Source organism: Oncorhynchus nerka, linkage group LG12 (genome assembly GCF_034236695.1).
Source record: "Oncorhynchus nerka isolate Pitt River linkage group LG12, Oner_Uvic_2.0, whole genome shotgun sequence".
In the NCBI taxonomy this organism is placed as follows: Eukaryota; Metazoa; Chordata; class Actinopteri; order Salmoniformes; family Salmonidae; genus Oncorhynchus; species Oncorhynchus nerka.
This window is the reverse complement of record NC_088407.1, coordinates 56,305,934-56,321,732: the sequence shown is the minus strand read 5'-3', so window position 1 is coordinate 56,321,732 and position 15,799 is coordinate 56,305,934. Positions and strand designations below refer to the sequence as shown.

At 40.8% G+C, this 15,799-nt stretch overlaps 1 protein-coding gene across 2 annotated transcripts; it reads right to left on the bottom strand.

The window, feature by feature from the left end:
- Positions 1-1,658: 1,658 nt before the first annotated feature.
- Positions 1,659-8,807, bottom strand: nkx2.2a (NK2 homeobox 2a). Of its 2 annotated transcripts, XM_029676125.2 has the most exons (3): positions 8,670-8,807; positions 2,955-3,260; positions 1,659-2,299 (listed from the first exon to the last, which is right to left on the bottom strand). In XM_029676125.2, exons 2-3 carry the CDS (start codon positions 3,208-3,210, stop codon positions 1,749-1,751), a joined length of 807 nt encoding a protein of 268 aa, XP_029531985.1. In that variant the 5' UTR covers positions 3,211-3,260; positions 8,670-8,807; the 3' UTR covers positions 1,659-1,748. The 2 variants fall into 2 exon arrangements, with proteins under 2 accessions (XP_029531985.1, XP_064881145.1); XM_065025073.1 differs by lacking the exon at positions 8,670-8,807 and having other exon boundaries at positions 2,955-3,321.
- Between the last annotated feature and the right edge of the window lie 6,992 nt (positions 8,808-15,799).

The following is a 15,799-nucleotide window of genomic DNA, read 5'->3' as shown; positions in this document are numbered from 1 at the left end:
GGGTTTCTACCCAATAGTGCTATATGAAATTGAAACTATTTGCCTATTGGTCATTCAAGGAATGCTATTTCCACTGTAAAAAAATAAAATAATCTATAGCCTATGGAATAAGCAACAACTTAATTGTGAAAAAACAATGCGATACAACTCGGCCATTAGTTTGTACACATATGATTACGTTAATAACTAGTTAATTTAGCGAATATTAGTGAATAAGTCCCCGGCACAGCTCGCAAATGTAAACATTGTAGCCTCTCTGAAGAAAACATATTGAGTCTCTGTAGCCTGGACCAAAAGCAGTGTCCCCTTGAGATAGAATTCTGTAAATAATTAGCAATTCGTGTCAATGTAGCTGTTTGTTCAATGATAGTGAGGGCGACTCTAACATCTGTTCAATAAGATCTCGGTGCTGGGACAAACACAATGCAGTTAGGATTTTGTCAAAGGTAATGAATGATTTTACCCAGGATACTGAATTGGGTCTGACAATCCGCAATGCGCTCTGTGATTCACTTGGGACCAATTTGGTCCTTGTATCGAGCACTTTGCTGGGTACCCTGTTTTAGATACCTATTTGTATACAGACAACATTCGTAGCCCATCGCTCTATAGGCCTATATAACATATCCACTAAAAGCTACAGTATAATGCATAGGCTAACATAGAGCAAGAGATATTGAAGGCTATACGTGACTTGACTGATATTCCTTTCACTTTCTGTGTTTGCTTGACAACAGTCACGTGCGTAAAACCGTGCGTAAAATCAAAACGTTTTTGCATTAAATCAATTGTAAAAATATACCACTTCACACCCCAATACGAGAGCAGTTTGAGACCTTGAAAAGGAGAGCTTTGACTCTAAGCTTCTTAGCTGAAGATGCCCCCTTAAGTGAGTGGATTTTAGGCCCATTTCAAAAGTGACTTTAGTCTCCTTATTATTGACGTGTCCAAATTCTAAGAATTTATAAGGACTCATTTAGGTAAAAAAAAAAAGAATTCAAGTGGCGCGAAAGATAAATGAACCTCCTCTCTCTGCCACTTTACGCAACACGTATGCTATCGTCCCTCTCCTTACCAATGTTAAGCGTATGTATTCAATAAATCAAATAGAACGTAGTTAAGACACGCAAACCAAAAGGTCATTTCTTCAACACAGCATTTTATTAAAATCCTTATAAAAATCGGTATATTTCCCCATCAGCGCGCGATTGAACTGTTATTCACATAATCATATGAGATATGTTACGACAGTCATGACAATTTCGCCACAAATTCTTCCTTCTTTTTTAATTGGAAATATGTATATCTCCACTTATACGATCCTGCATGTTTCTGGTTTGCAAACAATCACGACAAAAGTATTTACAAAAAACAAAGGGGAAAAAGCTAAAAGTTGCCAATGTTTATTCATGGCCATAAATATTTTCGGTCCATTGTAAAAGAAGCAAGAAATCTTCTATAATTATAAAGTGGTTCTGTACGTGCTTATAACACGAAGGACAAAAAGAAAACATTTCTACAACACACAAACATACTTTACAAAATTTCACAAGAGCATTGACATTCTTAAATCTAGGGAGAGGCTGGACCCAGTTCTCTTAACGAAAACATGTAAACATGGCGCACACATTAGCCCCCCAAAAAATGGTAAATAGGCCTATGGGTCAAGCTGCAAAATGAAAAGTCTTTATTTTGTAGTGAACCCCCTATCGTGCTCTTAAAGGGCAGCCCCGCCAGTCTCTACTAGTTCACCAAGTCCACTGTTGCGTTTGCATCAAGTGATGTGCTGAAGGGAATTGTGGCGTGGTGGCGGCGCTGTACTGAGCATTATATTGCATTTGATGAAGGGTCTGGGCGCTATATGCCGAGAGGGGGAATCCAGCCTGAAATGTGGCCGCCAAGTCCTGAGCTTTAAGAGTATGACAAGGCTTTCCATCCCTGACTAAGACAGGCACGGCCACCCGCCGGGGAGAGGGGAGATGGGTCACTTCCATACCTTTTTCAGCGCGCGCTCTCTTCATTTTGTATCGATGATTCTGGAACCAAATTTTCACTTGAGTTGGAGTCAGGCGAATCAAACTCGCGAGGTGTTCTCTCTCTGGCGCGGAAAGGTATCTCTGTTGCCTAAATCGACGCTCAAGTTCGTACGTCTGTGCTTTGGAAAACAGCACTCTTCTTTTTCTCTTCTTACCGGAGTCGCTGCCGTTGCTTGAAGTTTCCTTGTCATTGTCTGGCGATTCGTCCGCGGAGGGTTCTGGGGACTTGGCTGAGTCTTGAGAACTAGCTGATAGACCATGCACTGCGTGGGAGAGACAAAATACAACCGTTAAAATTGGGTTCTCGACTGAAGTGCACCTGCCAAGCACACATGGAAATGCAACATTTAGGACTTTTTCAAAGCAACATGTTAAAGTAACTCACTTCGTTTGTAGGCTACAGCTAAAATACAATGTTATTAGCTCATGTCGTTTTTTATGTTGGGACCCACAAAAATGTTTCCCATCAGTCCCCAAAGAAAGTGATTTACTGAAGCAGCAACACCATGCATTGTCTGCATACGAATCCTCATCGTGCTAAAATGTAATACACAGGGTCACATTTCTGAAGACGATACTATGTGGCTTTATAGTCGATGCATTTACAAGTCTCTATTGATCATATTCGAAACACTTGTTTACTTAATATAAATGGAGTAAACATGACATTATTTTAATGGTGGTAACGCCTTAAATCGAGCGCAGCAATCAATGCACGGTGAATAAAGACGAATGCTGCACATCATTCAAGGGCACCAATGAGCCCCGACACTAAGGAATAGAGTGATTCTGCATTCAATCAAGTATAGATTTGATAACACATATATGATGCGTACTCACTCACAAAACAGAAGACAAGTCTTAACACCAACAGTATGTGCAATGCAAATGAACTTAACATTCTTAAAGAGTACTTACGCGAATATTGGATACTGTCCGTGGTGGCAAGCCATCTTGTGTAAGGATTGTCACTACTATCATAAAAGGGGTTCTTTATAGGCAGATTCTGAACGTTTTCTAGAGGACTTTGCACCAAAACTCCAGTGTTTTTTGTTGTCTCTGATCCCTCGTTATCTTCCTCCGGTCCAGTGATAGATCCTTCTTCATCATTCGTGTCAGGGAGGTCCAAAATGTCCTTTACAGAAAAGCCCGTCTTTGTGTTGGTCAACGACATATTCTGGGGAAATGTATGCAGGAAAGTTGCTGCACCAGTTTGGCAATCCGCTGTTTTAAAAGACAAAACACAATCGCTGTTCAGAAAAAAAAAGGATCTCTCAGTTCCGTTCTAGGTTGAACTACAGTCAAAGCAAATCATGAGCCTCTGTCGATAAGCATTACCTAACCAAGTAGAAGAGCAATCAGTTTTGTAAGTCCAGGAAGAATGCCAAAGTGGCTGAAGTGCTATATCTGGCTCATGTATACTGTGCTACTGCTGGGTGCTAGGGGGAAATAAGCCATTACCGGTCCGATCAGTCCATATAAGGTTGGTCTCAACACATGAACCTGCAGTGAAAAAGCATTAAAAACGCAAAAGGTTGGCCACGTGTGGGCGGGTCTTGGGAGTCAAGTGGATGAAGACAGTGTTTGCAGATGTGAAATTGTGGGTTTTGGGCAGATCCGAGCCTCTACCATTGGTGCTTCAGAACATGATGAGTGGTATAACGTGTCAATTAATTACAAAGATGGGGAGGGCCTTTTTTACTCCCTATTTACATACAAAGGACCTCCAAGTAGCTTTACACTCCGAATACTTGAACGCTCGTTTTAACAAATTGCTCCTGAAAAAGCTTTTGCCTTGTACTCTCCGCATATATAAAATATTGAATCATTAAGCTGGAAAAACTATTTTTGATGGTTTGTACAAAACTGTGGTCTGGATATCCGTTCGATAGCCTATTCATTTCTATCATATTTTCTCTCCTAAATAAGACATTGTCTGAATTTTTAACACTTATTTATGTAAACCATTTGAGTCAATATTTTGATTCAGGTTTAGGGACAAGGGGCTTAAATGAAATAAATCGGATTATATTGGTTTGGAAAACAATTTCGGATATAATAAGGGCAATGAATGATAACCTGTAGCCAATAATAATATTGATGAATAGCCTATTACAATAATTATAATAATACATAATAATAATACATCGGAATTATAGCAGCGTTTTAGCCGAGATGAAGAATAGCCTAGCGTTTATGCGTGCTTTTGAAGACTATTCTAATCTTGACAATGATGGTTTTGAACGTGCTATTGAATTGAACAGAACAGGTTCTCACAGCATGCTCTAAGAACTTTTTTAAAGACATTTTTCCAATTGCATTATTGGGAAATCGCTTCAATGTGCGTTTCCCCCCAAGAACACAGCAGAGTATTGTTTGTGCAGGCTCCTTCGACTTGCTTTATAAGTGCTCCATCGTCACCTCTTTCATGGAAAGCAAAGTATCATTGTAGATTCGTTTATTTTCCTCCCTTCAATACTTTTTTTTATCTTCCCCTCTCTCTGGTGTTGCCCCTCTGCCTCCTATCTAGTATGTGATGTGGGTGACAATGTTGCACGTTTCTAGCAAAGTCCTCTGCGCATCCTGGGTGGTCGGACCCGGCCAAACACAAATACAAACCGATTGCTAAGCTGCAGACAATGGGGGAAATGTAGACAAATGTCCGGCTCCTGTTGGAAGCTTTTGTCTGGGTGCAGTTTTTGCATTTATTTCAGGGGCGAAATAATGGATGATTGACGCCCCTGTACAATGCTTTCTAACTGTTTGGAATAAATCTGAGGTTGTTCCTAGTTGTCATGGCATTCAACTGCTTTCAATGGACTATCTCTTCATTCCGTCCTGAATCCTTCCACAATAGCCTATTAAGGAAAGTCCTTCATCTTAGCACACACACAGACACATACATACACATACATACACAGACACACTCTCCTTCTCCCTCTCTAAGACGCAGACGAGAAAGGTGTCAAAACATGTTATTCAGTGCCTAAACATGCCATTTACTTTACTGGCTAAGGTTTGTGGGGTTTCCTAGCCTCCCGCCCACAGAGGCAATTTTCACGAAGGAAAGCCCGTCCTTCCACAGTTTGAAATACAAAATATTTGAAAGATAATATCAACATAATTGTTTGATTATTATTGTTTTGTTATTTTTATTATCCACACTGGATGGTGGTAGGTATGTTTTCCTTCACCCACGGAGCTAGCAGTGCACCTGACCTGAAAGGTAAATTGTTTTGGCATAGGCCATATAATTAACCACACTGTCTCAAACAGCGACAATGACTCAATTGAACTGAACGGGGTTTGAGCAAAGTCGAGCCGTGACATCGCAAAGAGGTTGCTGCCTGACCTTCTCTGCCGAGTATGCTGCATACATGCGATGTGTGAGAGACACCTTCGGGGGTATCCAGCTCGCTCCGTGTTGTTGCAACGCCTAAGTGCACATCTCATCAATATATGCAATATGAGACAATTACTTCATTTTACAACGAGTAGCCTAATTGTTATGTTCAGTAAAACTTAAGTTTATGCATTATTTATAGTCATGTCATTCCGCTTGGCCATTCTTCTTTGTGTCAAAATGAAAGAGTACGCTGGTGTTGATGGTAGTAGGAGCGCACGACGCGGTCTGTGGGTAGTTATTGGGGACGTATTTGAACAATTGAAGTGAGGGTTTCGGCAGGAAGAGGTAAAGTGGCCGTGCCTACTTCACTTCGAGAGCCATCTCCTTGTGTTTACCTGTTTACTTTCACATGTAGCTCAAACAGGCCGCTTGCCTTTTCACTCTGAGTATGGGCAGTGGTCTATTTATTGCCTTACCTCCCTACTCTTCTACATTTGCACACACTGTACATTGATTTTTATATTGTGTTATTGATTGTACGTTTGTTTATGTGTAACTCTGCGTTGTTGTTTTTGTCGCACTGCTTTGCTTTATATTGGCCAGGTCGCAGTTGTAAATGAGAACGTGTTCTCAACTGGCCTAACTGGTTAAATAAAGGTGAAATAAAAAATAATTTTAACAAAGCAGGTTCAGCTAACTTGACAGGACCGATTCCTGGCAATAAGTGACTTATAATAAATGTATGCACCGTTCAATCAGCCCACTGCACGAAGTGAGCTTAGCTTACTAAAGCTTATTTAATGAATGAATAGCCTACATATTCTACATGATTATGTTATTACTATGTATATATTATTTCACACGAAAAAATGTAATAAAAACCACACTAATTGCAATGATACCAGTAATGATATACACAATGGAAATATGAATCGTATTATTAATACTGCTACTATTTAGGATGTAATATTTATGACGTTTATAATAATGATAATAATAATAAAACTGTAATAAATCGTTTCCTCTCTCGTTATATTTAACTCCAGAAAACTACGGATGCTGAGGATGACAACACAGCATTATGCACGGCTGCTGGAGGGTCTCAGGCGCAGCGTTGACGGGGGTGAGTGAGTGTATCTTCTGCTGTGTATCGGACCCAGTAATGATCGGACAGAGAGAGTGTTGATGTGTAGAAGAACCAAGATGCAACCCTAAACTATTTTTTTTTAAATTGGCGCTTTGCAACAGATAGAGTGAGGCTCGTGGTTTGCATTTACCGCCCAGTTGAGTGTAATTGTCGCTAAAGGCATTGGATACACTCTAAACAATACATTACCAGTGTATTTTGAATTCACATGGGAATTCCTAGCTCTTTCATCACTGGTTGTGTGTGTAACTAAAACGGAGCATGTATAAAGCTCTGTAATATTCGAGTGATTGAAATAATTATACAGCACTTGAAAAAATAGGCATACTGTTGAATTTGTTTAGTTGTGTTTTACACAAATAAATAATAGAGAGCTAAGTTCGCTGTAAAACAGCTTATTTTATAAGACGGTTCTCATGCTTATAATTGTTACAATACAATGCCAAACCAATGCAGACGCATGCATTCACCATCATCACATTGCCTATGACTAATTAATTTTCAAATTAATCAAAAAAGGCCTTCGGACGAATAGATAGTTCCCACCCAAATCTTCCCAATTTTTTAAAGAAACTATTGTTCACGAATGAAGAAAGGCCTTTTATACAGTTGATTAAATACATCTTCTGATTGAATGCATTAAGAATGCTCCAGGACGATGTATTATAACGTTGATCATTCCTTTCTTTAATCTCTGAATTTCAGTGTGTTTCGACACCTCAGGCTGGGAGTTAAGCTTTGATAACGGTAACCCCGTTTGCCTCGAGGTGCTCATGATAAATGTATAAAGTGACAAGACCGGTTCCCCTCCTCTATGATTAAAAGGCTATATATAATATGCAGGTAAAAGTAGGCCTACATCCGGTTTATTTATGGTACTAAGTCATGGCCCGGGGAGGGTGGCCCGAGGCACAAATCATTTGGAGAACTTTGATTCCAGAAATCCAAGCACCTTTCGCTTGCGGGCAAACCCAATGCCTTTATTCGTCTCCCTTCTTCTAATGATTAAACATGTCACAACGAGATTAGCGCTGCGCCCGTGCCCAGAGGAGATGCCTTCATTTGTTAAACCACCAGTTTATTTGTAACGTTGAATTTCATGCTGCACTGTTAGTGTATGGGCAGGCCTTTATCTGGTTCTCTGAGACAAATTGCTAAACGGTTTATTATTTTTAATCACTTCCCCCTTTTATTGTCTCACATAGAAGACTATAAGGAACCATTTGCTTGAGTCTCTGCGACCTGCTTGAAATTAATCATACGAGAAGCAACCGTTCACACTTTGTGCATGCATTCACCCTGCAAACACGATTACATTTCCCCAAACAACTCGCGTCACCTATACCAAGCAGCAAACGGCTCAAGAGTCACTAATATGACACAAACATACTGACACAGTGTCCTTATGCAGGGAAGACAATGGTGTTAAACTGTCTTTTGAGAGGCATCTGTAGTACTCTAGCGGACTCTACTGGCAAAGCAGTGACATGACAAGGGGGAACACATCGTCGGATGCAGGCCCGTGTTAAACGTTGGTCAGTTTTCTCTCTCAAATTTGACTCAGAACAAAATCAAGAACTATCTTACTTCAATAATATATATTATTGTCACGTTTTAATCCTAACTATTGGATCGATTTTACCATAGAAAAATACTTAAAGTCCTCCCATTATATGACACACAGGCAGACAAAAGCACTGGAAATAGTTTCTTTTTATTTTTAGCATATCGTTTAAATTGTGTTCCATACAGTTACTGTGGACACGAGATTGATTTAACTATCCTATTTGTTTTGAATGTACAATATGGAGGGAAATGTGGGCACAGTGACTGTCATGGTAAAACTGCGTGCGCGTAAAACCATCAACATCCACTGCTGCATAGTAATTCAAAACTAGTTGTGATACACATTCAAGTTTAGGAACATCACAAATGCAGTACAAGCTAGCATTAGAACATCTGAAACACATGGACATATAGGCTATGACATTCTGGATTTGTTGTTAGGAAATGGTGTCAGGCACAAAGGCACACACAAACACAGGGACACAGCGAGAAGAAAATAAACCGTATTATTCTACATCACCTACAATGCACAGTATCTGAGGGAGTTAAACGATCATAGGCATATTGCGCTCACCTGGTGACTGATGACTGGAATTGGATGAGTTGTGTAGCCTGCGTTAAGACAGCGCGCGGTTAATGAAATATCTCCAAATGGGAGTCAGGAGTGCGTGCAGAGATAAGCTTGATGCGGTTTATATACCCAGAAAGCAAGTGGTGCTCTTCTGATATGGTCCAAGTGCGTTTGCATAGCTGGCCAAGTGGCTCTGCTCTTGCTGACTCGCTAACATTGCATGATGTTTGTTTTCCCCCTGCTCTGACGTGAAACAAAATATTGGCCATATGTTCATCGGCAATAAATTGGTCATGAGAGATAACACTGCTGTCTCTTGATGGTGCTTTTAACTGAGCCAACCAGACTTTCTCTTTCAGGTTGCTTTTTGTGCCGCTAAATCGCGATGTTTAAGATGGTACTTTAGTTTTTATATGTGAAACTTAGATTTAAAAAAAAAGTTAACTGAAAATGAGCTCAGGAGTTTGTCGGTTCTTTAGACCATGGCTCGTAGGCTAGTCGTTGCGCAGAAGGATCTCTAATAAATCGCTTGGTTACCAAGATACAACGATGCCAAGTGACCAGATGTGTCATGTTATCCATGCAACACCCCCGTTTACATTAGATACACTGATACAATGATTGATAGCAAGGTCACTATGAATCCTTGCAATTGTAAGCCATTCTCTCAATGGTGTAGTTCACACACAGTAGTAGCCTAATAACTGAATAACAAAACATATGCAAGCTGCTTTATTCTATCTTATAAACACGCAACAAGCGTGGAAATAATGACATTAAAGAAAATACGTTTTTTACAGTTCATGCATTATATCAATCAATCGAAATGTATATTCCAAAAAACATACTTCACCACAATCAATATTAGATTTAATCTATATCTCAACATGAACGTTATAGCGTTCATGTTTAACTGCTATAGGCTACTTTCTATGTCACTAACAATTAGGGCTGTAGTATACATTTATAATATAAATACAAAACAATAATATAAATAATAGCAATAACAACAACAACAACAATTATAACAATGTATTTGATCAATTATATAATAATAGTCTAATATATTTTACATAATCTTTTTAGGTTATAGCCTAGGTCCTAGGCTGCTTGCTATACGATCATGCATCGCAAAATGCACTTCAAGGGACTAGGGTTCAACTAAGCCGTAGCCACATGAACCCACACCTTTGCATAATATCAAATAGCCCACACGTTTTGATCCAATACTAAAAATGAATTATGCTACATGCTGCTATTCATAGGCTACAGTAAGCAACGCCTCATCCCCGATAACAGTGCGTTTTGATCATCTCAGCAATTTAGCTGTAAATTATCATTATACACTACCGTGGGAGTTTCCAAAGATATGATGTAGGCTGCAAGTGTTCATTAGTCTATTACCGAAGCAGGGTTACGTTCACCGTGGTAGAACGTTAGTCGGTCATCATGCAGGCTTCGTTATAATATTCATATGTAGACTAAGTTGTAAACATGGCAGACATTTATATATGACTCAAAAATCATAGGAAATAAGTTTAAAAAAGGATATTTTAGCTGGATATAAAAAACGATATTCATAATACAGTGGGGTGTCTTGTGACATTTGGTGCCAACTGAATTTAAAATCCAAATAGAATATCTAACCATAGATATCTAAATGATATAGCATGGATTGAGACATGTCTTTAATTCAGAAAACTTTAGCAGATTGCATTAACAGGACTAAGTAGCTATATCTATTGTAAGGATGAGGCAGGGATGCCAATGATTGCTGTGAAGAAAGGGATATGAAGCATCATCAGCTGTGGTATTATGACACCCTGGGGGAGGACAACTTGAATCAAGGCACAATGATTTTATTGTGGGCAGTTTGGAATCTTTGCATGATAATAATGCTGTTGCCTAGTACTGCAGGAGAGACCATCAATCAATACAGAATACATTACTGATGGGGGTTTTGTGCACAGCCACTTTACTGCTGAAAGACTAAGATTATCCTCCCTGCCATCATCATGTTCAAGAGTATAGCTAAGTCGTTGGGAATACAAATAAATAAATTGGCCTCATCCCACTTTTCAAATTCCACATTAAGCCAAAGTAGTTAGTTAGAGTTGGGATGTATTCATGAGGTCCCGAGGAGTGAGAAATACTTTCCACTCAACCGCACTGTGAATCCCCTTGCGCTGTTTGAGATTCATCATAAGTGCTCTGTTGACTAAATACAACACCTCCTGAACAAGGATGAATAAGATGGGCCCAGCGGTCAAGCTATTATCAATCCCTGGTCTGAAGCCCGATGACTAAGACACTTCAGATGTAGTCAACGGCCATATCAAGACACCGACGGCATGGCATTCTCAAATCAATCTGTTCAAGTTTTAATATATCGACCACTCGAGGAGAGCTGAGAGAGGGAGAGCTTCTCCTCTCACAAATGCCAGGGAAAGTGGGGTTGATTTTCACGGGAAGATGCACTTTCGGAGAAAATGTTTAATCAACGTGAGGGCACACTTGTGTGGTTTTGTGTGAGCCCTGCAGAGTGGCTGAGACTCCTGGTCTGGGAGTTGTTAATATACATTACCATTGGTTTGTCTCATAGACAGGCCTCTCCTATTAAAAGGCCCAGCAATCTTTCCTCAGCAATAAATGCACTCATAGAGGTGAGGTACTAGGAGTCCTATCCATGGGTGCCAGTCCTGATGAATGGAAGTCTTTGGCCCACTAAGAGCTGAGAGAGAAAGTAGAAATAAAAGCCTTGTTTTCCATAGACTGGTTGGTTCAAGAGATTGGAGAATACTATCACTTATTGTGTGGTGGTGGCACAATGTGGGAAGAGAGGAGCCGTGGAGTGCTGGGTCAAAAAAATCCATCCTCTCACAGTTCCTCTTGGAAAGGCAAAGGGAAGGAGACAATGGCTGGAGAGAGAGAGACTCGGTGAAGTCGTAAAGGGTTTCCAAAGAAATGAGTCTAAAATGTTACGTCAAATCTGGCATTCTCCATCAACACGTTTGAATCAAGCACCTTGGATGGAACTTAAAGTACATGTATCTTGGGTGGAGATTTTGAAATGAATAACTCTTGGCATGGAATGCTTTTGGTTCAGGGTTAGGCCAGTAACTTCAATAAACAACTCAAGACATTTTCCTGTATAGCGTAGGTAAGGACCTATTTATTGCCACATGAGTCTTGAGTCTTGAGACACATATTACCTGCCAAATACAGACACATACATACAGTACATGCCATACTCAAGGCCTTTAACTAATGGCATCAAACTCAAAATTCAGATTGTTTCTGTCTTACTTGGTTACATACTGAGTCACACACTGTACTGACAAGGCAACGTTGAGCAACAATTGTTGCCATTGACAAAGTACTACATGTCAATTCTTAAACGCTGTAATTGGCTGGAATGAAAACCAACACTCACACTGTCTCATTGAATGGTGCAAACCATATTTTTGACCAGTGATCAATGGAAAGACGAGCGAAACACATTTACGAAACACATTTACAGTGGAATGGTGAGTACGCTTCCAGGATTTGCTACATGGTCACTGTTGAAATGCCTTCCAATGAATATACTTAAAACATTAAGGCTTTCAATAGTTGTCTACCAATTGTTAGACATGGACCACATCTGTATGATGAGGCTTTCAAAACAGTTAGGTTCGATAAGCAATGTATATTGAGGGAGGAGCGTTGTTAGGTGCTCTTTCACTTCCACACTGTCATTTTCCATCAAGGTGGACAATAAGTGTTTACCATGGTGAAAACTGAAGAGCAGTATCAAGGCACACGGGTTATGACCAGCTCAACAATGTCTCACTGTTGCAGAGGTGTTTATAATGGGTGGAGAAGCCAGAGAAAAAAATTAACTGCATAAAGAGCAAGCAGACTGTCACAATGAAATGGAAATGCTGGGATCTGATGGTCTCTCGGAGCAGTCATATACCAAACTATTCCCCACGGGGGGGGGGTTACAGGATAACGCACTAAATGAATGGAGAGATAGTGGTTTCAGAGAGGTTTCTATCTTTTGCAGTTGCAGCCAGTCACCTTGCCATTGATCGGGAAACAATCCTTAGCCAGACCAAGGCCAGATCCATCCAAGGTAAGTGAGCCAGTCCTTGCTCGCGCACTCTAGCCCTTAAGGACCACTTTGGAGTTTCAACTTCAAAAGCTGTGCAGTGATCAAATATTTGGTTTGCCTCAACGCCATAGATTCATACTGAAATAGTGGAGAGAGGAAGCTCATATATAATTATTGTATACATTCCTAAACCTACATAATATATGGAAAACATGGACATGGGATGATATTGAATAAAGGACAAGCATGTACAATATCAGAAGGACATTGCACAAAAGATGGCCTCATGGAAATAAGGCCAGTGGGAGCCTATTATATTTTTGGACTCTCAATTCTGAAATTTCCATCCCCAACTTCAACATTTTCTGCCAAGATAGAACTGCCAAAGGAGGTGGAGTTGCAATCTACTGCAGAGACAGCCTGCAGAGTTATGTCATGCTATCCAGGTCTGTGCACAAACAGTTTGAGCTTCTACTTTAAAAATCCACCTTTCCAGAAATAACTCTCTCACTGTTTCCGCTTGTTATTGACCTACCTCAGCCCCCAGTAATGCCCTGGACACCGTATGTGAATTAATTGTCCCCCATTTATCTTCAGAGTTTATACTGTTAGGTGACCTAAACTGTGACATACTTAACACCCCGGCCATCCTGCAATCTAAGCTAGATGCCCTCAATCTCACACAAATTATCATGGAACCTACAAGGTACAACCCTAAATCTCTCAACACAGGCACCCTAATAGATATCATCCTGAACAACCTGCTCTCTAAATACACCTCTGCTGTCTTCAACCAGGATCTCAGAGATCACTGCCTCATTGCCTGCATCTGTAATGGGTCTGCGGTCAAACGACCACCCCTCATCACTGTCAAACGCTCCCTAAAACACTTCAGCGAGCAGGCCTTTCTAATCGACCTGGCCCGGGTATCCTAGAAGGATATTGACCTCATTCCGTCAGTAGAGGATGCCTGGATATTTTTTTTAAAGTGATTTCCTCGCCATCTTAAATAAGCATGCCCCATTCAAAAAATGTAGAACTAAGAACAGATATAGCCCTTGGTTCACTCCAGACCTGGCTGCCCTTGACCAGCGCAAAAACATCCTGTGGTGTACTGCATTAGCATCGAATAGCCCCCGCGATATGCAACTTTTCAGGGAAGTTAGGAACCAATATACATAAGCAGTGAGGAAAGCCAAGGCTAGCTTTTTCAATCAGAAATTTGCATCCTGTAGCATAAACTCCAAAAAGTTCTGGGTCACTGTAAAGTCCATGGAGAATAACAGCACCTCCTCCCAGCTGCCCACTGCACAGAGGCTAGGAAACACGGTCACCACCGATAAATCTACGATAATTGAGCATTTCAATAAGCATTTTTCTATGACTGGCCATGCTTTCTACCTGGCTACCCCTAACCTGGTCAACAGCTCTGCACCCCCCACAGCAACTTGCCCAAGCCTCCCCTATTTCTCCTTCACCCAAATCCAGATAGCAGATGTTCTGAAAGAGCGGCAAAATCTGGACCCCTACAAATCAGCTGGGCTAGACAATCTGGACCCTCTCTTTCTAAAATTATCAGCTGCAATTGTTTCAACCCCTATTACTAGCCTGTTCAACCTCTCTTTTGTATCGCCTGAGATCCCTGAAGATTGGAAAGCTGCCGCAGTCATCCCCCTCTTCAAAGGGGATGACACTCTAGACCCAAACTGTTACAGACCTATATCTATCCTACCCTGCCTTTCTAAAGTTTTCGAAAGCCAAGTTAGCAAACAGATCACCGACCATTTTGAATCCCACCGTACCTTCTCCGCTATGCAATCTGGTTTCCTAGCTGGTCATGGGTGCACCTCAGCCACGCTCAAGGTCCTAAACAATATCATAAACGCCATCGATAAAAAACAATACTGTGCAGCTGTATTCATCGACCTGGCCAAGGCTTTCGACTCTGTCAATCACCGCATTCTTATTGGCAGACTCAACAGCCTTGGTTTCTCAAATGACAGCCTCGCCTGGTTCACCAACTACTTCTCAGATAGAGTTCAGTGTGTCAAATCGGAGGGCCAGTGGCAAAAAACATCAAGCGCTATGATGAAACTGGCTCTCATGAGGACCTGCCACAGGAAAGGAAGACCCAGAGTTACCTCTGCTACAGAGGATAAGTTCATTAGAGTTAACTGCACCTCAGATTTCAGCCCAAATAAATGCTTCACAGAGTACTAAAGGACTAAAGGACACCAATAATAAGTAGAGATTTGCTTGGGCCAAGAAACACAAGCAATGGACATTTGACTGGTGGAAATCTGTCCTTTGGTCTGATGAGTCCAAATTTGCCATTTTTGGTTCCAACCAGCGTGTCACAGAGTTGGTGAATGGATGATCTCCGCATTTGTGGTTCCCACCGTGAAGCATGGTGGAGGAGGAGTGATGGTGTGGGGGTGCTTTGCTGGTGACACTGTCAGTAATTGATTTAGAATTCAAGGCACACTTAATCAGCATGGGTACCACAGCATTCTGCAGCGATACGCCATCCCATCTGGTTTGCGCTTAGTGGGACAATTATTTGTTTTTCAACAGGACAATGACCCAAAACACACCTCCAGGCTGTATAAGGGCTATTTGACCATGAAGCAGAGTGATGGTGCTGCATCAGATGACCTGGCCTCCACATTCACCTGACCTCAACCCAATTGAGATGGTTTTGGATGAGTTGTACCACAGAGTGAAGGAAAAGCAGCCAACAAGTGCTCAGCAAATGTGGGAACTCAATCAAGACTGTTGGAAAAACAATACCCCTGAAGCTGGTTGAGAGAATGCCAAGAGTGTGCAAAGCTGTCATCAAGGCAAAGTGTGGCTATTTTGAATAATGCAAAATATAAAATATGGTTTGATTTGTTTAACACTTTTGACTGGTACTGTAAGTAAATGAGATATTTCTGTATTTCATTTTCATCAAATTTGCTGAAATTTCTCAAAACATTTTAAGAAAGCCTGTCTCTTTAAGAACTCAGTGATGATGTCACTGCTATCAGAAGCTGAC